Source organism: Scleropages formosus, chromosome 16 (genome assembly GCF_900964775.1).
Source record: "Scleropages formosus chromosome 16, fSclFor1.1, whole genome shotgun sequence".
NCBI classification, from domain to species: domain Eukaryota; kingdom Metazoa; phylum Chordata; class Actinopteri; order Osteoglossiformes; family Osteoglossidae; genus Scleropages; species Scleropages formosus.
In genome coordinates, this window is record NC_041821.1 from 2869718 (window position 1) to 2894349 (window position 24632).

Below are 24632 nucleotides of genomic sequence, written 5' to 3' on the forward strand. Positions count from 1 at the left end.
CCGGGGGTTATAAAGCAGCATGTGATTGACACCCCCTGGAAGTCATCAGCAGGACACTAATTTTTACAGGTCTCTCCGCCAACATCAATCAGACCACAAACCTAATTTCCCTCCCGCTCGTGACGGAAGAGGCGCCAATTGTTGTGTTTCGTGGGCGTTTACTCACAACGAGCACAAAACATCCGTTTTTTTAACACGGAACGAGATTTTCTCCCCACACCACTGCACTTTCTTTTCTGCTATTGCTCTCTGCTTCTGTGAAAGGAAACCATTTTAAACTTGTATTAAAATGACCCCTTGGCCCACTGGGTGAGTTCTTTCTTCACGCAACCTGTGGGTGGTGTGCAGAGGGGTGGGGTGGGGGGTGCGGAGTGTATTTTTGGATCTACTCTCCAGATAGGCAGTGCATGCACATGAAAAATGGCAGCTCTCCCAGGAGCGGTGCTGTGCGGCACACGCTTTGTTTTTCGGGGAGTCGAGTCCTAACATCCTTGCAGGGAAGACGGGCCTTCTGCAGCCAAAGTGGATATCGGAGCTGTCATTTGCTTCACAAGTACTGCTCAGCTGCAGAGTTGCTCTCTCCCCTCTCCTGTTCCTCCGCCGAGAGCCACCCGGTGCCGGAGCGGAGGACCGAGCTGCGGGGTTCCTCCTTGACCGGGGTACCCCCGCATATGTACTTCTGCCCCCCGTTTTTTGTACATCCTCACGTTACACGTGCAAGAATTCTAGCTGCATAAATTATAAATCAGTTCAATTCCATTTATTTTTATAGAGCGCTCTTCTCGCGCAGTGACACAGATGAAATAAATGGAAAAAGTAATCAGAATGATTTATGATTTTTAATGAATTATAAATCATTAAAAAAAAAAAGTGAAAAAACATTGAACGTGTAAGATGAAAAACGTACAAACCCAAAAAAAAAATCATCTTAGCTGGCCATACACAAAATAGTTTTACGTAGTTCTGTGCATTTTTTAAAGCGTGCAGTAGTACCGCTCAGCTAGAATCTGGGATGCCAACATGTGATCTAAAAACTCAGTCACTGCTCTGCGATGACAATTAGTAATAACTTGGTGGGTATATAATTTGACAGTAGCAGGTAGATGGAGTCATAGCTCAGTTCCACCCCAGAGGTGGTGTGCCAGGTGTTTTGGGGTGGAAAAGCAGCGGGAGGGATGGGTGGCATGACCCAGCCTATCCTGATCGTAGGTTCCAAAAACTGCTGAAGGGGCAAAGCTGTTATTCGTCCTGAACCAAGGTCCTTCCAGCAACGACTCGCAACGAGGCCGGTGTCGGCGTGCCACCGGCGAGTGCCCGCTCCGATTATCGACGGAGGACGTTTGTAAACACAAACGGGAAATGAGGTTGCTCATCCACGCCCATTTCAGAATTTGCCCTCTTCCCCGGATGACAGCCCTCCTCTCACCTCCCTCGTTGTCCTTGCTGTCCGTGCAGAGCGTCTCCATGGCGACGTCGCACCCCGCACCCCGCCACCCGGACTGGCAGAGGCAGTGCCAGCCGTTCTGGTCCAGGGTACATCTCCCGTTGCTGTTGCACAAACCGGGACAGCCCTCTGTCAAGGCAACGGCATCAGTCAGACACGGGAACCGGTGACGGGGAGCCAGTGTTGACGAGTGGGAGGGAAAAGGTTTTGGGGGGCGGGGCTTTCTCATTCAATTCAAACAAATGAATGGAAAAGAAATATGATTATATAAAAAGAACAGCGTCTGGTGAACATATACCAACAGTGGATGTCTTACAGGCCTTGAGAAATGCACAGATGCTGTAGGTTCACACGAATGCGGAAGCCACTTTTTACCATTCTCGTGCCTCCTGCTACTGGAGACGCTTCCTAATTCCACTCGTACCCTTGCGTGAAAAGCCAGGAAGAGAAACAGACAGCAAGAGTTGTCAGCTCTTTATTTAAACTGCTCCTGTGTTTTGGGGACAGCAATTTATTGAAGTTGACTGGCTCGGATTTTAGACCCGCTGACCTCATTGAGTTGGAGTCACTCGGACACATTCGTCTAATTCCTTGCTGTTTGTGCACGAAGCCAATTCGCAAGATATATAATTTTTAATGTGCCCATCGTTAAATTTTCATCTGCCCTCCCTCAAAGCAGCGAAACACTCATGTGGAGTTACAGCTCTTTCATATAAAAGCACAAAGTATAGGTTGGGCTTGTCTCGACATCTCCAGCACTATACTTTATGCAGAACAAACTGACATTCCTTCTCACGGTGTAAGCAAAGCCCAAGAAAGAAGTGGAGCAGCTCAGAAGCTATACTAAGACATCAGGACTCAGGCCGCAGATGCATGGTGGGAGACCAACAGGATTCCTCAATAACAACAACAAAATTAACAAAATTAAAAGCAAAAAAAAAAAAAAAAATATATATATATAAAATAAACAATAACAAAACGAATATAATAAATGAAATAAAATGAATAAATAACATCATAACCTTGTGTGTTTGATTAGTTGGGACGGACAAGAATGAGATACCAGAGAGGACCACAGTAAAACACTGAGAGACGGAACAGAGACACGATTACGCCGTGCTTGAAGACAGAGAGCGGAGAGCGATTGCTTGCGACAATCTCCCTGGGGGCCTTGCTTGCATTACCTTTGTATCCTATCCTCTCTGCGATTATGGGCGAGGAGGTGGAGGGAAATTTGGGAAAGAAAATTAAAATACTCAGAACTTATCTCCGTGAAGGTCACCGCAGACCGACAGACACGTAGGGCAGGTGTAGGGGAGAGAAGGGAAAGCAGAGCGGTTTGCAGACACCCCAACGTGCAATGCAATGCGCATAGAGTCAGGTATACCGAGTAGTCAGGAAAACGTTGGCATTTTGGAGGGAGTAATTCTGTCACGACATGCAGTTTGGTAATTAAATAATGCACTATAATTATCACTGAAATATGTAAGTACTCTTAACTTTTTATGTGTGTGTCTGGTCAGAATCAATTATTGACCAACATCTGCAATGAACGGCTTAACTGTGATGTTCTGATTGAAAAACAAAATTTCATTAATTTTTAGAAAAACTGTGATCGATTGGCAATATAAATTCATATGAAATAAAAGCAAAAAAGTATTTTTTTTTTTAAATGAAAAACTATTCATATAAATTCATATACAATACCCTCCAGAATTACTCATAACTGTGACTAAACAGGAGCAGAAACATGAAGCAAGACAAAGGTGTAGGAGTCATAATATTCCTTGGTGGGAGGGAAAAAAAACTGTCAATATATAACAGCATTGCACATGGCAAAGTCATATTTGTCATAAATTATGGATAAAATGCCATAAGAGAAACGGGCCACATACTTCACACCCCCGTTGTTAGCATTTAGTGAAGTGTCTTCTGGCACTGGATACTCTAAATAATACCCCCCAGAGGTTTTGACGTGCTTCTGGCACTAAGGGGTGGGGGTGGCAGCGTTCTTGACTGTTCTTCCAGGAATAAATGTTCTCGGACCCCCCAGACAGTTTGGCTTCCATTCATGAGCCGCCGCCATGTTTTTCAAACCAACAAATGCCGAAACGTGTTGAGTTACAACACACATCCGGTGCATCAACCACCCCCCCCGCATCGGAGAGAGGAGCAAGGACGTCGTCGGGGGCAAGGGGATGAAATTATAATGGGAGTCGAGGAATCAACAAAAGAGAGAGATCATTAGAAGTCTGGGGTGGGGCGCATTGCAGGAATGACATGGAAGGCACAGCACGAAAAGGAAAGGGGGCACAGTACCTGGTACTATCCTTTCCAGATTTTGATCTTGAGAGAGTGAGGAGGAGGAGGAGGAGGAGGAGGAAGAGAGAAGAAGAAAGAGAAAAGACAGAGCAGATATTTCAGAGCAGTGTCATGTTGGACAGGAAAATCGCTGACGTGACACAGACGCAAATCTCTGAAAGCCGACCGTCCCGTCCCGTCCCGTCCCCTCCCCTCCCCTCCCGTCGTGGGACCTTCGGGAAAATCTTTGTAAGGGCAATGACCCTGCGACTCGCTCCCGTTTAGAAGCTCACACACTTACTGTCCCCAGCAGCACTGATGGCTGCTAAGCACTGACCACATGGAGCCCCCACCCAGCACAGCAACGCTAATGGGCCATTGCATTTTACACTGCAGTTATACAATAAGTACTCTCTCTCTCTCTCTCACACACACACACACACACACACACACACACACAAAGAGGTTTGGGGCCACTTCCAGGTCTCCAGAACAATAAACAACTGATTCCAGGTTCTGTGACATCATCGACAGCCAACAGCAACTGAGACTTTCCTTTATTTATTACTAAGAAGCATTGAAAAGCATTTCGTAATCAATACCTCGCAGATTCTAGGTCACACTTTCTAGGTCACAGTTTTAAAACAAAGATCACCGCTCTATAAAAAAAAACAATTTGTGACTCAGCTCTGCAGCGCTGAAGGCACCTGCGGCTCTGGAAAGCACCCTAAACATTTGATTTTCACATTCTATTTTAGCGAACGATTAAATGACGGCACATTTTATTAAGTTCTTAGACAACTGCACACAACAGGACGTTATGGTAGGAGGAATGCATAAATTCAGGGCCTCTGCGTGGAATCCAGGTATGACGTGCAGAGGAACCCAAACAAAAACAATCATCTCTGCGTTCAGGCAAGGCAATTTCCTGGACGATGTCTGTAAACTTCTCATTTACTCCCGTTTTCCCACATTTGCAGGAGAAAAAAATTAATCACCCTCTTATAGACATCAATGCCTCATTATTTGTCGTCTGATTCCGAGAGCTATGATTAAAGTGACATTAATCTGTGACCAATTATGCCTTATGCCCACAGAGTTCAATCAGTCCTCCCTCCAAGGAGAGGCCCTGGGCCCATTGATTTACATTATCTTAATTGCCTTTTAGAGCGCTGTGGTTTTATTCCTCCTCGCTTACGGGCAGAGCCACGGTAAAACCGGCCTTTACGTGCCGTGATCCGAAGCGCGGCGACGCGGCTTTGCTGGAGCTACGCTATCGATGACAGCTTCGTACACGTCCGGTCTTACTAGGCTTTTACCGCTACCCCCGTACACGGCTTCCCGACCCCGACGCGGAAATGAACGTAGAAAACACTGAGCTCATTTCGGTTTAGAGGGAATGCTTCAGCGCCGAGGGTGGATGCATCGTGCCTGTTGAGTTAGCATCACGTTTGCGGAGACTGCATCAAGTCTGAGACGTTAGCACCGTGTTTGATGAATTAGCATCTCGTTTGTCAAGTCTGAATCGTGTCTGTCGACGTAGCATTGTATTTAATGATACAGCATCGCATTTCTTCGGTTTAGAACCGCGTCCGGCGACTTGCTGCAGCATTTTGTCCGTGGGGTCAGCGCCGCGTCGGCGTCCTAGCGTCACGTTCGTCCGGTGATTTCACGCAAAACAATGACGAGATCCAAAGCCATTTAAGTAAAGAAAGACAAATAGGGGAGAACATTTTCTGAAATGCCAGACAGTCAAAGATCTTCCACGTAGGTGCAGCCGTCCTCTTTTATGCATTAAAAGCAAGTCAACCACGGAAGAGCGGTCTGGTGAGATACCATCCCGAACACATGAGCTCCTTCGCATGTTGTCTCTGAACTTTGCATATTTCCTTCTCCAAAGCACCAGGGCTCAGAGGAAGGCTCCCAGAAGATCCCTCTAGCTGGATGGGTTTTTGGTCTGCTTTCCACAATCCAACTTAACTCTGCACACTCCATAGTGATTCGGTGTGTGATGCTAAACTTTGTAAAACCAAATCACGTTCCCTTCAAAATACGCAGATGGGAAATAGAACAATATGTGAAATTATACTTTTTAAACGTTCTCTTTAATTAAACGCACCGAAGCCTTGTTTCACAAGGAAAGCTGCCCGAAGATCAGTGCATTCATCATTTTATTCAATAACCACGAAAAGGATTTTCAGTTGCGCTCACTGCTCACTTCAATAATTGGAGTCAATTTACGGTATTTAAAGAAAACTGGATTTTCAGCTGAAGTCGCCAAATGTGGTTAAACGTGCTACAGGTGACGCATTTAACCAGCGTGAACCCTCGAGACCCTTTTACACTTCAAACAATCACTACTGACACACTGCTGTGTTTAAAACCTATAATCATTTTTTTTACTGAAGGCAATAAAAGAATTGCATGGAGACAGGAAATGAATGGCTATCTCCGAGCAGTAAAAATATCACTCTCCTGCAGGAACTCCAAACGGATAAATAAAAAGTTCCGTAAGTCAAACAATGGGCAGAGCGGAGCAGCAGTCTTTCGGATCTGCCACAGCTGCAGTGCCCATTAAACATGTCGCCTAATTGGATTAAAGGCGCTTTGTCAAAGAGGAAGGCGTTCCTAGCGAGAAACACAGTGTCATCCTTGCTTCCGCCCCCATCAGCATACATGGTGCAAAATGAAGCTTTGTGAGATGCGTTGAGGTGCCGGGATTCCTGGATGGCTGGGTCAGTGACCCAGGGAAACAACGAGAGCTGGAAAGCATCGTGAATACCGCCACAATGTGGCCTGTAACTCAACGCTATGACTTCCCCCAGTCTTCGGTAATGCTTCCTTTCGGGATGTCTGGGGATTAGGGGTTTCTGCCTTAACCGGGGCTACAAAAATACACACTAGGAAGAAAAAAATCAGCTCTTATGTCAGGTGGAGTGCGAACATCACCTTGAAGTGGGTAAATGCGGGCCAATGGAGTATGTAGCACAGTGGGGTTGACGGCGGGCACAAGGAGGAGGACAAGCCAGCAGAGTGACTAATGCGGAGCGAGCTCGGCTCTCTCGGAGACTGACGCCAATTTAGCCGAGGCAGCGCGGCGAGACGGCAGGTCACGCAGTCGAAAAGCAGGCGCAGATCTCATTACCTCAATGAGCGCGGCTGCAGTTGCGGCGCAACTGACGGGTCATCCCCATGTAACGGCGCCGGATCAAAGCGCTGCCGGTCCACTCGGCCCTCTGCCGGGGCCGGCTTCTCCACACCCCCGACCCGAGAAGAAGCCCTTTGTTGTCCACGGAGATGCGTGATGTACCGCGACTCGAAGGTGCCGTGTGCAGAAACGCACATGTCAAGGACGTGCAGAAGGTGGAGTGAGGACGCACATCTATTCTGAGAGCGCTCTTGAGACTGAGAGCACTCTGACAAGGCAGTACGAAGTCCATTTTCCAACCCGCTTCGCAACCCATGCGCGCCCACTTCCATTGGCATGAATGAGAACGCACAACGTTACGTAACGCCAGCAGATCGGTGGCACCAGAACAAACCGACATGAGCAAAGGGGTTTAGCCTGGCAGAGCGAGCGACTGCGCCACTTTTGTTTCCTTCTCATCCGAGATCCCCTCCGTCTAGCCACTCTCGCTCATTTGGAAGCAGTGGGTTTTGTGCTCATTAATTTCGTAGGAATTATTCCAGCTATTTAACTATGAGAATAGTCCTAGCAAATTTCAGCAATTGACGGTAGTCTGATAGGAGGGGACAGCTCTGCCAACCCTACCCAATTTAATTAGGAACGTTACAGAGAGATTGATTAAAAATGACCAAGGATATCCCTTCCCTAGCCTTTTAATGGCGTGCCAAATAGCTCTGTTCAGTGAATTTGGATTTCACCTTGACAAAATGTCTCTCTCCTACAAAACATGCAGAACTCACTCAGCGATGTGTCACCGTGCTGCTGAGTCACAGTCCAACTTTCTCCAAGGATCTGCGATGTTTCAGACTCGGCTCAGTCAAACGTAGCACGCCGGGAGTAAATTCGTAAAGGGCACTGCATCGAGACGCCCGATGATGCACCGTCACCGTCCTTCTTGTGTGTTCAAGGGAAAACAGCTTATCTCTATCGTATGTTACAGGTTTCCTTCCCACTGCGTTGCTCCCGTGCATTCTATGAAAAATCAAGCATGAGTTGGAACGAAGGCTTCTGGCACTTGGAATGACCTTCTAACTAGCCTAACGGGTGTAACTAATTGTACAGTAATGAAAAAATTCTCAGGATGGTCCACAAAATAAACGCGGTTTTCTTGGCGCGTTTACAATTGCTGCTGATGACTAATTGGGCACGGCTGGTTATTCCTCCCCGTTAAGAAGGGGGCGGAACCTGAGCCCGAGGAGCTGCGGCGAAATACTAAGGCCGCTGTTGCAATTATACAACCGGATAATAGAGAAGAGTCATTTGAGCACTCTGCCTTTCGGAGATATGGCATCAGCAAGTAAACTACATCACGTCATACCCTCAACGGATGGCTGCATCCAGCTGTGTCGGCGGATCAAGGCAGAAAAGCAGTCACTGTGGGCGTAACATTAAAACCATTCCCCCAGGAAGTACCACAGAGGCAGTGAGTCACGACAAACATACTTCCAGCCCCAACAGTGCAAGGACACTCTCTAAAGGACAGGAGATTTACTACAGGTCCAGCTTAGTCTGATTTCATGTAAACACATGTAAACACATAAAGGACTTTATGCAATGCAGAGGTGAAAAATCACACTTTGGCCACCTTATCATACATGAAAGCTGCGAGAAGACAGCTGATATTTATATGAAAGTGCCGATGGCGCGAGGGGCACTGTTGCACATTACGCATACAACTGCAAGCCATACAGGCATCTGACAACCTCACAGAAATACTTTGTAACATATTCTACAACAAAAACTGATTTCTGCAGCTAGATGTAGGTGAGGGTGGAATTAAAGTCACAACCGGACGTTAGTTGGATCTCCTTCTTGGGATCCTGGATACAAATAGCCAAAGCGGTACTAAAGATGCAAAGTGATTAAGTTATAGAGTCAACTAAGCAAGCGAGGTGATAGCGACAGGGGTGTGGCAGGACCTACCAATGGTGCAGTGTTCGCCAGCCCAGCCCTGGTTGCACTCGCACTTTCCGTCCCTGCAGGTGCCGTGCTCGGTGCAGCGCGGATGGCATGCCCGCTGGTCACACACCGTGCCGCTCCAGCCTTCTTCACAGCGGCAGCTGCCCCCAATGCACACGCCGTGGGAGCCGCAGTCAACTGCACACACCTCTGTTGCACAAAACAGAAGTGGGGGCAAGAGAGACAGAAAGAGGACCATCAGGGTGTCTGAACAATAGAGTAAACACTGATAACCAAGGCAGATTATCAGAAGGTTGTACCCTTTTGAGCCTCGTAAAACCCAAATGGTATCACACTGAACTTGTAATTCACACCTGTCTCCAGCCATGACTGGCAGCACTGGGGTGCCAGACGGGTCTCGGGGTTTACCTGAGCCAGGCCAGCAACTAAGTGGGGGCAGCAGGAGGTGAAACATGGAATCTAATGAGGCCCTTAGCAGTGGAGTTGACAACAGGAAACAAACATAAGCCAATTAATAAAAACCAAACCGTCCACCAACAGCATGTGTATGAAATATCGATTCTCAAAGTTCAGCTAATTTCCTGGAATCTGCTAGTTCGCGGTTACCAGTAAGTGTTTCTCAAAATTTGATGGAAAGAAATATTACAGTGTGTACATTGTTCTCAAGCAGATATTGATAAATCAACAAAGCTCCCAACTGCTAGAGGAAATTACGCTTTTGGCCACAAAAAAATTCCGAATTACTGTAACTAAAATAGCACTCTGCTTGTGGCTGCACAGCAAACTAAACAACTCATGAAACAAATTAAAATGAAAAACAATATCCACTTTGTGTCGCGGGGATTTTTTTCATTTTCATACATTCATTGGCGCATGCTTTGTTGCAGTCTGTTCCTTGGTTGTGCTACATTGCTGACAAAGGGGCTATCGCTCATTCACAGCTTGCTGAGCTTCGCCTACTGTAACAGCCACACCCAGTGATGTAATCAAGCTTAATGCAGATATATGTTAAACGACGGGGATACGTTCTGAAAAATGCTTCGTTAGGCGATCTTGTCGTTGTGTGAACATCATAGAGTGTACTTATGCGCACCTAGATGGCATAGCTTCAATCATAAAGTGTACTTATGTACACCCAGCTGGTACAGCTTCGATCACAGAGTGTACTTATACAAACCTAGATGGTATAGCCTCAATCATAAAGTGTACTTATGTACACCCAGATGGTATAGCCTCGATCACAGAGTGCACTTATACAAACCTAGATGGTATAGCCTCAATCATAAAGTGTACTTATGTATACCCAGATGGTATAGCCTCGATCATAAAGTGTACTTATGTACACCCAGATGGTATAGCCTCGATCACAGAGTGCACTTATACAAACCTAGATGGTATAGCCTCAATCATAAAGTGTACTTATGTACACCCAGATGGTATAGCCTCGATCACAGAGTGCACTTATACAAACCTAGATGGTATAGCCTCAATCATAAAGTGTACTTATGTACACCCAGATGGTATAGCCTTGATCACAGAGTGTACTTATACAAACCTACATGGTATAGCCTCGATGCAGTCAAGAGACAAGGTAAACACAAGATTTATGATGCTACTGCTGGTGTAACATAGCACACTGTTTTACAGTAAACTTTTTTTAAGTAGAAAGAGCACACTGTAAAATAACAAAAAGTACAGAAAATACATAAACCATTAACATAGGTATTTTTTATCATCATGAAGTATTATGTACTGTACATAATTGTATGTGCTATACTTTTATATGACCAGTAGCGCAATAGGTCTGTTTACAGCAGCACCACTACGAACACATGAGCAACACGTAACGCTACGACGTCGCTAGTCGGTAAGAATTTTTCAGCTCCATTATAATCTTATGGGACCACCGTTGTATATGCACTCAGTCGTTAAGCGGCACATGACTGTGTTAGTTCCACACTCAGTGGAACCACACCCAACTTTACAGCAGAGGCATGCCATGCTTTTTAGTTTTGGGGCCCCATATCCAGAATTGTGGCCAAACCCAAGTAATGCAGCCACACCCAGAATTGTTTTAACTTCAATGTTAGAACCACACCGTGTTACAGATGAAGTCAGTTGTGAAGGATTTTCACCTCTGATACGAACAGAGTTATGAAAGACATAGGGCCTGGCGTGGAACCCTACATTTTAAGGGTCACCTTGTACAGCAGTTGCTAGGAAGCAGGACTTGCTAGATGTATTTCTAGGCATTTATACACAAGAGTACAATGTTTAAACGCTTTGTTAAAGTAATAATTGTTGGGAAACATAATGCATGCTGTACATGTGCTTCTCAAGTGTTTCATGGGGTCTCGTTCAATGTGCAAGGTGACCGAATCATCCGTGCAGCCCCTCCCCCCAGAGTTACATAACAACCAGGGAAACAAATGCTTTTTATTCCTTTTTCCCCATCAAGGCAGCAGATGGAAACAAGCAGAAAATCGATGAGCTCCCCAAGTGGTTTGAGTCATGTGCCTTCGCAGAGGAATGATGGAGCTCCTACAGAGCAAGAGTCCATTGTACTTATTTGTACTTATTGTGCTCTCCAGCCCCGCGACTCTCTCTCTTGCTCTCTATCAATCTCTCCAAATCCCTCCCTTACCCTCCCTTCCAATTGGCCGTCTCCATCTCTGTCTGAGTGGACCCTGGACTTTTCGATTTATCTTGATGTTGTGGAACTGTAACGATTCCTAGGGCGGAGGCCTCGTGCGAATCGATGTTATCAATGTTTCATTAGTGCAAAGGTGTTTATCTGCCTTTAGCACGCAGGCACCTCCAGCAGCAGGAGGGGGGTTGATGTGTGGCGCGACTGTTTATTAATTAAAGTGCGGTTAGCGTAAGCGGAATCACAGAGTTTAATTAATAGAACCCCAACCGACTTTAGAAACGCAGCTTGCGGTCGACTTTCGCCCGGACGTGAGGCGACAGCGTTAGGTTGGTGGGTGGGTTGTCTCTGCGTGGAACTCACTGTGAAATACGGATTCATTACCGAGCGCCATCTCGGAGGGATTCGACCGTTCCTGTCGAGCTATCTCCGTAACAGGGCCAATGATGTGTGCGCTCTGCGAGGGGCAGGCACGAGTTCCGCAGAACATCCAAAACGGCAGGGCATCGCGCTGCTTTTATTGCCGCCATCATGCTCACATTACTGCCTCTTGCACCACATTTAATGGCCCACTTGCTGAAGAGATAATGAATAAAGGATTTTTATGGCTACAGAAAATATGACAAACGTCTGAAAATATCTGATGCAACACAATACAATCCCGCCATTACGTTGAACGCAGAGCTGATCCTTGCCGTTCCAAGACAGAGAGACTTAGAGAAGGGTGAAAAAGTAGACCAGTTAAAGGAATCATGATTTTTGCCAGGCAAACTGAGAGGAGAGCCTATTCCAAAACAAGGCTTAGGGAAAGATGGATGAACAAAGTGAAGGACGTTTGATTCAGCACTATGGCGTACAAGAATGTGGAGGGTAAATCCACACGGCTTTGCTTCCTACTTTGCAAGAGAGCTTTAACAACCTGGACAGGAGGAAGCGAAAGAGGAAAACATTGAGAAGAGCTGGCGCAACCGACGAGCTGGACGCTTACCGACGGAGCAATCGGGACCGGTCCAGTTGGCATCGCACACGCAGGCGTTGCTCTCGGCCTGGTAGGTTCCGTGACCTGAGCACTGGTCTGGGCACATGGTCTTGAGGATCTCGCAGTTGGTGCCGCCCCAGCCGGGGCTGCAGTGGCACTCGCCATGGATGCAGACGCCGTGGGCGGAGCAAGACGGGTCCAGGCAGTCCACTGTGGACGACAAGGGCAGATCACATGTCAGGTTAGTCAGCTTTCTGCGCTGATGGAGATGTAGAAAAGCAAAAATTACAATAAATCTCAAGGATCCCATTGTGTGCAGCATTATTTTAAAGTGTGCTGTGCATCACGTTTCAGTAGAGGTGGAACAAGAAATCACGACCCAAGCAACCCATTCTTGATTTCTGACTTTCGCCTTTCCACGAAGAGTGGAATTTGACCCACATAACTGTATACAGGCCCATTTCTCTCTTCTACTGGGTCAGACCCAGGGAGATCACACAGAAGATCATGATTCTTCATGGTTTAGTCCAAACGGTTCTAATGTAATAGTGAAGGATACACGTGCAGCGTAGATGAGACGTCAACCTGGCTGCTGACCCGAAAGCTTGGCGACGCGAGACAGACTGGAAGGGAAAGGAAGGGAAGCGTGTTTCACTGTGGCTTCCTACTGCTGCTAATTTAAAGCACCACCGAACTGCGGCCTGTACTCCCAACGGACCTGTCGCAGTGCGTGTGGCCGTGGGGTGGGGTACACCAACTACCCAGGGAGAGCTCCGCTCCTCTTCTCAGTGCACTTTAATATTCTGCAAATGACGGGGCGTAATTACTTGTCCGACAGCATAACTTTTTATGTGTCGGACCCACATCGTGGAAACGTAATTCTGAGGAGTTAATTGTATTACTCTGTTAATGGGGATCAATAAAATCTATCTTATTGAGTACCGGAGATAAGGTCTTTTTCTGCAGGGGTGAAAAATGAAGGCAAATGTTCTGGTTTGTCGGCAATATTAGCACAATTGGAACACGGAGGGAAAAAAACTCATTTAGCTAATCACTTCACAAGGAAAATCCATTCTGATCTGGAGCTCTGGTTCCCGACGAGTGCAGAACTCCAGGTTGAGGAGGGCCGGTGTATCAATAAGAACATCAATGCAATTATTTGCTCTGCTAAGTGGAAAATAGCAATTGTTTCTGGAATATTGAACCATTAACTTGAAGTAAATGACTGTAATGAAGGAGGGAAAGACCAAAACTCAACAAAAATCATTTGACGGTGGCAGGTACAAGTCGTCTAGATCCTCATTAGCTGGAACATGCCATCATGCTGGGAGGCATCAAACGAACTTTGCCAGGAGAAGTGATAGCCTATGAAGAAGTGTCTCGATCTTCAAACTCCCAAGTAACGTTCAAGCAGGTTGTCAGACACTATTTACCACCTGAAAGGAAGGCAACCAGCCTTTAAGCGGCAGGGGGCAAACTACAGGTGGCAAAGTGACAGAGGAGAAAGGAATCAAGACCTGGATGTTGCAAGTTCAGATCCAGTTTTCCAGACCTAGCACAGAACCACAGTTACCAAGGCTGCGACAAGACCGACAGCAGGAGAAGGTCATGCCATCAATGGCGAGACTCAAAAGGAATGTTAGCAAAATCACGTTAATGATTTTTTTTTTTTTGGAGCTGAAACTTTCATGGCACACTAAGCTGCTTACACTGATTTCCATAGCTGGGCAATTTTTACTGCATCGGTCGAGGGTAAGTACCCTGATCAAAGGGACTACCAGCAGGAGGTGGGATTCAAACCCAAGACCTTCAAGTGCAAGCTGACAAGGTAAACCGCTGCACCACCTCCTCCGTACAGGACTCACTTTTGAACCGAGTGCAAGACCGAGGAGAGGAAACCATTTCCAAGATGGGTGAAGGAAAAGCTGCAAGGTCCAAAGAATTTTCCAGAAGCTTAGCGTGTCTATTTGAAAAGCTACTGAGAATGGCTGGTGGAAGCGCTCGTCAACTGTCACCAACGCAACATACTAGGTCAGAAATAATATAGCACTTCAATACAGTCAGGGCTGGTGCCAAAATGTTCTCCCTTGAACGACATGCTGCTCCCTGCCACCACACAGGGCTGTATTCACAAGTTCACCGACACGTAGCACGTGGCGTTTTTTTTCCCCCTTTCTCCATTTTCGGTAAACGATGACTGCAGCAAGCGTCAGAACCACCCTTCCTCTCGAACGTACCAGTAGTTACTCGCACAGCTTCATGCCCTCTAACAGATCCCGTGAGCCGTGCAGGAAACGTTAGCGCAACATTTCCGCGCCGCTTCCTGCGAACGGAAGGCAAGTGGGTGCAGCAGTCGGCCATGCAAGGTCTCACCTTCGTCGCAGTTGTCCCCCTTGTATCCCGTGTTGCACACGCAGACGCCCATGATGCAGAGGCCGTGGCCTCCGCAGTGGATGTCAATGCACTGGTTGCTGGGCACGTCGCACTCGGTGCCCTTCCAGCCGCTGAAACACAGGCAGCGGCCCCTGGAGTACTGGCCGTTCCCGCTACACAACACCGGGCAGGCGGCTGCAGGGAAACAAGGAAACCGCGTGATGGGAGGACGGTCGGGGAGCGTCCTGGGGAGGAAGGAACGGGCCGAGACCGACGGAAGGTGAAGTGACGCGTACCTCTGGAGCAGTCGGGTCCCAGGAAGCCGGGGAAACAGTGACACGTCCCCGAGAGGCAGTCTCCGTTTCCATGGCAATTGTGAGGACACTCCATGACAGACTCTGCAGGGACATGGGGGGGGGGGGGAAGATGAACATAAGCTGAGCGAATTTAGCATTAATTGGAGAGGTTGATTTAACGGCTCTCCGTGCTCTAAAAATTAGCATACAGTCTCAGAGTTTGTGATATCCCATTCCCCGATCTTTAATTAAACCAACACCAGATGCTTGATTAAGGCAAACGTGTGCCTCTTGGCTCTCAGTAATGAACCAATCAACAAATTGTTATGACCAATTATCAGCTGGCAGCTTGACTAAACTTCTCTTTCTCGCGCGGCCCGACGGTCATTAATCGCTTGGAAAGTGGCGTTACTTCGCCCGTCTTCCCTACAAGGTCTAGACGTTAAAAGGCAGAGGGACAGACGATGACGCCGACCCCGACGCAAACGCGCGCCGCGCCAAACGTTTCGCCGGTTCGGGCTTCGCCCAGGCAGCCCGCTTCGTCCACGAGCCCGTCCGCTCGTGTGCCCGCCCGCCCACGTGCGCCGCCTCTCGCTTTCCATTTACACAGTCGATGGAAATCGATGGCGTTCGGCGGGGGGTCCTCAGAGGGCCCCCGAGGCTGCGCCCCAGCTGCGTGGGAGGGCGAAGGCCGACTTTATTATTGCCTGCCCTCTCGCTCTATTGGATGCTTGTATGAGTGTCAGAAGTTGGCAGTTTATGACATCACCTGTCAATAATTTCATTAGCGGTGGACAAAGGAAACGGGCAAACGCCGCGCCGTTTTGACAAGGTAATAAAGGCGGGGCCCCCCTTGCCCAGCGGCACTTATTGAGGAAACACAAAGGTTCCCTGCTCTCCGCGCCATCTTTATGAGGCCTGCGGTCCCCAGATGACAGAATAATCCATTTTAATTTCAAAAGTTTAAGCCTAACATCTCAGCCCACAGGAGTGCACTTTTTTCGCACCATCTAAGCCACCCACTTCAAAACGGGGCATGAAGCGCCATGTGAATATTCTCTTTCTTCCCCCTTTTCAGATGATCATACTGAAAGTAAACTGCTCTTTTCGGAAAGTCATCCCCAACATTTTAAAGCGTGCAGACCTGGGAGGATGGTCGGCGGAGCGGTGTGCCCCTCGGCGGGGGGCGGGAATCCGCGACCGAGCGCCCAACTGCAGCGGCGGCAGGAAAAGCCGGAGCTCAAAACCGGGCGGCCGCGAGAGGCCACGGTGTGCCGCTTTGATGTCGGTTCAAACTCGGTCACGCGAACACAGGCGCGCGCGCGCACACACATCACGGACACAAATGCAACCAGAAATGTGCTCGGCGCCGCACGCAATCAAACACCCTGCAACGGCTGTTTGCTCGCTAAAGCAGAACTCCATTCAATTAAACTGGAACAAAAACGGAAACCAAGGAAGCAATTTAGGTAATGTAAATTTTGAGCTTTCCACGGTAAAACCTCAGCACTGACCTCAGTGTCTGCCTCGGAATTTAATTTTGGAAGCCTTTACTGATGATGGGTTTACCGAACACCTACACCTCCCCTAACCCCTACCCCTACCCCCATCCCCATTCCCACTCCCCCCAACACGGTCCCGGCGCTCACCGATGACGATGGTGCTGTAGGACACCTGCTCCACATTCTTGCCATCGTTGTAGAAGGCCAGGTGCCAGATGCCCGTGTCCAGGAACTGGATGAAGCCTGCCTCATGGACATTGACGGAGCGCGCCTTTCGGCCGCTGGCCTCCGGCTCAGCCAGGCCCCGCTTCTCCTTTGCGATGAGCCGGCTCCCATCCAACAGCTCGACAAAATCGTACTGCAGAGAAGGTCATTTTCATTTCACTTAGCGCAGCGCATTTTGACGAGCAAGCTGCCACACAGCTCTTTACATATTCATTAATATAGGAAAAATATGTTCAAAAGTCAAAAAATTGCATGTTCTCGAACCCCTTGAAGAAAGGCCACTGAGTAAGACTCGGTGAAAACGTGTTTATCGATGTAAAAACCGCAAATTCCTCCTGTATAAGCGTGGAAGAAGACATAGAAGTAGCTGACAACTTTTGCCTCGTGGGATCAGTGATCAACATCAACGGATCCAGCTGTCAAGGGACACGCTGCAGACCAGCACTTGGTAGAGATGCAGTGAGAGATCTGGAAGGAAGCCCTCAAAAGTGCCGAACAACGAGCAGATGTTATAACACAAGATGGATGTGAAAGGTGGACACTGAAGAAGCAGGACAGGAAAAAACACGGTCTCCTTTGACCTGTCATGCTGAAGGAGACCTTTAAGAACAATTAATGGATGCTGATCAAATTAAACCATGACTATCACTGGAAGCACGAATGATGAGACTGTGGTTACCATTCTTTGGACACGACAGGAGAAGATCAGATTCTATAGAAAAGACAGCAATGATAGAGAGAGAAGAAGAAAACGAGCAGCAACCAGATGGATGGACTCAGAGTGAAAATGGACACGTTCTTTTTAACACGAAGGACACAAATGGAGGAAAACGCTCCGGAGAAGCTCTATACGTGTGGTCAATATCGACTTGATGGCACTTAATAATTTACGAAAGGAAGGATGGAGATCTAATTATATCAACACCATAACAGCTGCCCTGCCGCAACATTATGACTCATTTTCAGGAGAATAATCTTTTAAATTGTCCATTCCCAAAACAGGAGAACTCAGCACCTGTTCATCTCAGGTTTCATGCTCTCGTGTTAAACTCACTATATACTGTACGTCTGGTTATGCTTTCTTTAGGTAATGGGGCCATCTGCTAATGAATCCTTCAATCAGGCTCCATAAACTCCCTAGTTTCTATGTCAGGTAAGAACCAAGGTCACCTTCAGTTCTCCATGGCGCCATTCTGAAAACAGGTCAGTGGAGTTCGAGCGCAAGGGAAACGTAACAAATCTGAAGTCATACGGCGTAAAATTAATGTAGCAGCCGAGAGACAAAGACGAATAACCGGCGTAGGTGGACAGGGAAGCCCGGCGGGGAGAGCGAGCCGACATCGCTCTCGGGTTCCGACACGACTCGCGCAGGAGGTCCGACGTTTCAAACGGGCTCTTCGACAGCCAGCTGACTAATGTGGCGCCGGCGCGTCCGTGTCGGTGGTGCAAGTGTATGCTCCGGCAAGGATCATCCACCCCCTGCCCAAAATGCAACAGTTTGTTGGCTTAACCCATTGGGAACAAGAGCAGTAAACACAAGGCCCCCACCCTCACCCAGCGCCTCAACCGCTCCACAAGAGGAGGTGTCATCTATCAAAGCCCTTCTTCATCCTTCATCTTCAGATGAGGCGAATGGAAGAAAGGATCCCGAAAACAAATTAACGCCGACAGCAAGGAGGAAGAGACGCTTCGGTGAAAAACCGGAGAATTTATTTCTTGGCTCTTTCTTGATTCTTTCGTGACTACCCGTATCTCGAGCTGTCAATATCCTTTATTATTCCCTTTCTGTGCGCTCAAAGATGCACACCAATTCGTCCAAAATCAAAGGGAAGAGTCTTCTGTCAGACCTTTGTGTTGCAGCAACAGCGTACGCCTGTCATCAATTAATGTCACTAATGAAGGCGCTTGTACTATTCTGTGTTGAGACACATTCTTGCATACAACCTTGACCCATGACCCTTCTCACTGCCCTTCATTTCAGAGATTCACCAGCAGAATGTTGATCTGCATTCAGTGAGCTGAAGGTAAAATGAAAATTGTTCAGGGGCTATTCACTCTCTTTACACCATGTAAGCTGTAGTAAACTGTTATACAGTAGCCCCCCCCATCCACAGGGGATATGTTCCAAGACCCCCAAAGGATGTCTGAAACCGCAGATACTACCGAACCCTATATACTATGCTTTTTTCCTTTAAAGAAAAGAAAGAAAACTAAGGACCAATAGCCAGGTCCTCATAAGTATAGATTTTTTAAATAAAGTTTTTTTTTTTTTTTAAAAAAGAAAAAAGGGTCAATCTGATAACCGAGACGCTACTAAGTGACTAACGGGCGGGTAGCGGATACAGCGTGGACACGCTGGACAAAGGAATGATTCACGTCGCAGGTGGGACGGCACAACATTTCATCACGCTACTCAGAATGGCACGCAATTTAAAACTCATCGACTGTTCATTTCTGGAATTTTCCATTTAATATTTTCGGACCATGGTCGACTAAGGGTAACTGAAAAGGAGGCACCACTGAAATGACTTTTTAAAGCAAGCAGCAGGAAGAAAACTTGATTTCCCACACTACTCCCTACATCCGATGAAGAGGACCCTGGCGATAGGGACCCTTGGATCTTGGAACCGTGATTCCTGGCCCAGCCCTCCCCAGTACATCCCCTGTTTGACAATGTCACATTTATTCTGTTTATCTGTGTTTTTGTTTATTCATTTATTTATTTATTCTGTTTAAAGTATAAGGAGTTAATGTTGGTAATGTTTGGAATGTGTAAATCATGACATCATAGGACGTATTAATGTTCTGGCCTTATTTTAGGAACGTGTTACGGTTCTTCTGGATGTTGTAGAGATTATTGTTTTTATTAACGTTTGTGAATTAACATGTTGCTTATTGACACTTGTTTCTGAGGTAGAGTAAGTGTGGATTAAAAATCTTTGTTTGCTTTCCAGAAGTGCCTCACAGGTGTGGAAATGTGAAATGGCTAATAATGAGAGCACTGGATCTTGTGTGCTGCTTTGCAGCTACATTTAGGAGGAAAGTTTTGCTGTCTTGCAGCTGCAATATTGTGCTGTTTTTAATTGTTGCATTTGGCTTAAAAAAAGGGAGGGAAAAAAATTGCCCATGTGTGAAACCCTGTAACTCCACCTTGGCTCCACCCCCTCCATGGGCAAGCCTGTAGAAAGCCAGCCTCACACAGGAGCTCCGCCCCTTTAGCCCGTACCTGTGTGTGTGAGGGTGGGAGGCCCTTCCTCCCGTACACGCCCACCAGGGCGTCCCTCTGCACCGAGATGTTGAACTTGAGGAACTGCGGCTGGTCGATGAAGAGTTGCGAGCGCCAGAACACGCCGGGAGGCACTTCCTGGGCAGCCCGACGGCCCACGTCCACCTCGCCCGTGTCGATGGTGTTGTTCTCCGGCAGGAGAAAGCCTGGCTTGCCTGTCGGGGGGCGGGGATGAGAGGCAGAGAGAGTGGTCAGAGGGCAGAACGGTCAATCTGGAATGGAGGGTTGCGGTAAGGTGACCGTGTTTGTCATCTTCGCAGCCCAAAGGCAGCGCTAAGGAAAACCGTGAGTCGCCGAAGCCGAAGCTCAGCTCCTCTCTCCTGGACCCATGTGGAGGAAATGGAGGCACGGGGGAGGGGAGGCTGCTCCGAGAGTGCCAAGGCGCATCAATCAACACGCTCCTCCATCCTGGAGCGGCGGCGTGGGTTTCACAAGCCTCCCGTGTTCACGGAGCACGGCGCACACCCGTGTCTTCACACATCATCATTTACCTAATGTGATGAACGCGGTGAACTAGAGGACTGGCAGCCAGTTCCGACACCACGACCTGCTCACTCAGCCTTTTTATTATCAAACCATGTATTCAGTTTCGCTCTTTTGCAGAATATGGCTTTTTGGTTCCTTTTCAAAAAACCGATGTACTGGAACAAAGTATCAATTCATTTAATCTCTGAAGTTAATTACAAATCAATTACAGTGTTTACAGGAAAACACAGAGGGATTAGATGCCTGAAAGAGCATTACTGTACAGTGAACTGATAGGCATAGCAGCAGCATGTTAAAGGCAAATGAAGGGAATGCTGATGCTGAACGAGGTACCAATGTGCAGTACAGCAGTTCTGTGCGCGACCGGGTCACGGGATATGGGAATGACCGGTCACTCGTATTTTAATGAGAAAAATAGAAAATAAAGGCAACGTCGAACACACATTGTTCAAAAACTCTGCTTATTTCAATATGTGAAGTGATTTACTTGCATGAAAATTCTAAAAGAGTTTCTCGCAGAGAATTCTCCAGAGTAGCTTGCAATGTTTTGACACCTACTGTTACTTACCCATTTATATAGTTGGGTAATTTTTTTTTTTTTTTTTTTACTAGAGTAAGTACCTTCCTCAAGGGTACAACAGTAAGAAGTGGGATTTGATCCTACAACCTTTTGATCCAAAGGCAGTAGCTGTAATCAAAATGCTACCAGCTGTTCCAATCTTAACATCAAAAAAATTAATTTACTAGACAGACTAAGTTAGGAGTAAATGCTGCTAGATAAGTAAATTTTTTCGAGTGGTTGGTTAAACAGCAAAATGAATCCTAAACTGATTTTAAAAAAAAAAAATCATTAACTGCTATAATTTCAAAATTATACTTTAAAAACAAAAAAAAAACCATATATACGGTACATTGGAATGACTGACCAATCGTGGGACTGGTTCGATGTCCCCCCATTTTTCCGGTCACGGGAGGATAAACTCTTGTTACTTCCAGGTGAAGACGATCCTGAGAGCAGACGCCCCGTGTGCGTCCAGGCCCATGTGTTCCCGTAATCCCGTGTACGTGACCGCGTCTATCCAGGTCTGCCGCCATCGATCGCTACAGCTGGCACCGTCTCACGAAGTTTGCGGAAGATTTTCACAGGGCTTACCAGCCTACGCAGGCAACAGCCAACTTTGCTCACGGAGGGATTTGGAGAGGAGAACAAAACAAAACTCGGAGCCAAGAAAACAAAGGCTCCAAATTCATTAGTCCTTGTTAGCGGGAGCATCGAAGCTCAGTGTGTGGTCCACCAATTAGATGCCCAACCGTTCACCATTAAATATGTTTGCCACCCAGTGTCTCCCACCTCCTGCGATGTGGGCGGAGCGGTCCTGCATCGACTGCGCCACCCGCTCCGCCGAGGAGTCTTCTGGACTCTAAAAATACCCCTTTGCAAGGATGCAGACTGTTTTCGGGTCGCTGGCGATCATTTGCAGTTCGTCCGCAATTCGTCCGCAATTTTCCTGCACGTTTCCACACTCCTCTACATTCCCATGCTTTCAAAATGCCTCAACTTGCGCAGGTACGCTTCCTCTGCTGGGGCGGCTGCTTTGCCGCCGGTTTCTCAGTGGGCGAGACTCGCTAGTCTGGCTGCATCGGTCCGACTCCCACAATGCACTGCAGCTCTCCGATACGATTTCACAAGAGGGAAAATGAGAGAGCGACCACATTTTCGGGAGAAAATGACTATACGAGTCCACCGGGGGCCAGTCCCAGCACAGCGCCCATAATCGGAGCTCGATTAGTCTGCCTGTCAGCAACTGAGGGGCTCCTGGGCCACAGGTTAAATGTTCCAGGTCAGAAGTCGGCTATTGAGCGGTTGCACCGTGTGCTGGTTAAAACCCCGTGAGAGCAAGCACCATTACGCCGCACGTTGACCGAACGGGGTTTCTGGTCTGACGGGGACTCTATCCGAGACTCGATTATGAGGAAGCCGGACATCCTTCAAACCACGCCGTCTCCAGGCGCTACGGCACAGATGCCGTTTCCCACAATGCCCTATGGCTTGGCAACAAAGCATTATTCCTGCTAATGGATCCCACGCATTCGGAAGAATGGGCAGTGCTTTCATTGTTTTAGTCAGCCCGTGGATAGAGCCGCCTGAAGAATTACAGCACTTGCCGTATTTTCTGCGTAAGCCGGCCGTTTCGTGCAGCGCCTCACGCGACGCGCATCCGTACGGCAGAAGGTTTAGCGACTTGCCACAGACAGGCGTTAAGTGCTGCCCACGTAACAGTTAAGTATTGCAGAAGTTAACTTCTTTAAGAGCTTTTTCTGCCGTCAATCCCAAAATGACTGTCAACCCCAATGTTATTAGCGAAACTTATCAAACTCCTTAGGGCCCCGTGCAGCAGCATCCCGGCGCGGCGGCCATTGTTTGTAGCTACCGCTCGTTCTGCCTCCAGAGCAGCGGTTAAAAAGCCTTTGGCACGGCGAGCAAACACCGCGAGCTTAAAAATGACTAATAACCCCATCGGAAAGCCAAATATCTCCCCCGGGCCGATGCCAGGGATGCTAATCTGCTGGACCTTGGAGCATTAGCGCCAAAACAACGCGGTTCGCTGCGTGCGAGAGCGTTAGCGCGTCGCGGCGCCGCTCTGGATCTCTTTATGACTTTCAAATTGTAACTTAAGCTGTTCTGATCCATTAAGTACAAAATTGCACCATAGAATGATTTAAGAAGGACTTGCACATTAATTTTAATCTTCGAAATTTCGTGCTCTTTAATTGCCTGACCACTGTGGTTTGGAGGGAAACGCCGCCTTTGGAACGAAAGCTCTTTAGACGGAGGGGACTGGGGGATTAATGAGCTTTGCAGCTGATGCAAGGTAAGCGCCGAGCTTTGAGGGACTGAGCAAGGTAACCCTGAGCCAAAGGAGCAGTGGGCCTTGCTAACTTGCGAACCAGAGTAAGCCTCGACTGGACCTCGATAACCTTTGACCTGAACGGCCTCTGGCAGGAAAGACGAAGAGAGGCAGTTTTCGAAGACCAGCCTCCGTGCAGGAACTTAGACCACGCTTTTCACAACATTGACATTTGTTTATTATGAAGTTACTGCGTATGGCTTTATTTCCTACTCAGCGAAAGGTAGCCCCCTGGCTATGGCTCTAGCTACCTAGCCGCTGTAGCCAAGTCCCTCAATAGTGTACAGCTGACACAAGCAGCGCAACACCGTTTCTCCGAGATCGAACTCGACGAGCGTGTATTGAGTGTGGTGCGAATGCGGTCAACAAATGTCGCTGGCTAACTCACGATGCTGCCCAGGATGAGCCGCGGCACAAGAACGTTCTCCGGAGATGCCCGTGAGGGGCACCTCTCCGTTGGAACCGCGCTTTTGTCACGTTCCCTAACGAGGGTTTCCTCTAGGGGCGAGGACCCTTGCCCCGCATCTGTCTGAAACAGAAGAGCACGTTTCACCGGACGCTCACCCTCAGTCCCTCCCTTATTTCTTTGCACCCTTCCAGGTTTGTTCCGATTCTGATTTCTGACCATTACGGCGCTGGTGACATAGAGCTGCTCCAGCAATTTCAGAGCAAGCGTGCTGGAGTGATTGCTTTTAACTCGCCGCGCCTCCAGGTCACCTGGCCGCTGCCAGGGGCCCCGTGCAGAATGACAGTCGGAGAGCTGGCGTCTTATGATTACTTTGTATTTGGCCCCAGGTGGGCAGGAAAGTGGCCTGATGGACAGGGAAAGGGGTGACAACCGCGTTGAATGCTGGACCTTGTGAATGGAGACAGCCAGCAGACAGAGGTAAACAGCCAATGTTACCTCTGGGAGGATAATGATCCTTCCTTTTTTATCGATCTATAGACACCATCCCACTTCCTGGCGTCTTCATTAGCGCCCGCTGTGACAATGCAAATAGACCATCTCCGGCAACTCGCTAACAGCTGTCACCACGGCCTGCATTTCCATGTCCTTTGCCGTCGACCTTGTGTCCT

The 24632-nt window shown here is 47.9% G+C and overlaps 1 protein-coding gene across 4 annotated transcripts in view; it reads right to left on the minus strand.

Annotated features, from left to right (window-relative positions):
- Positions 1-24632, minus strand: part of tenm3 (teneurin transmembrane protein 3) — a 199731-nt gene that overhangs the window by 40775 nt on the left and 134324 nt on the right. For 3 of the 4 annotated variants that reach the window (XM_029258797.1, XM_029258796.1, XM_029258795.1), the window contains 7 exons: positions 20101-20315; positions 16797-17007; positions 15148-15249; positions 14852-15046; positions 12488-12688; positions 8856-9041; positions 1427-1573 (listed from right to left, as the gene is read on the minus strand). In XM_029258797.1, the coding sequence (XP_029114630.1) occupies positions 1427-1573; positions 8856-9041; positions 12488-12688; positions 14852-15046; positions 15148-15249; positions 16797-17007; positions 20101-20315 (1257 nt within the window). Of the gene's footprint in view, positions 1-1426; positions 1574-2628; positions 2647-3763; positions 3791-8855; positions 9042-12487; positions 12689-14851; positions 15047-15147; positions 15250-16796; positions 17008-20100; positions 20316-24632 lie in introns of all 4 variants that reach the window. The other variant, XM_029258794.1, reaches the window with a different exon arrangement.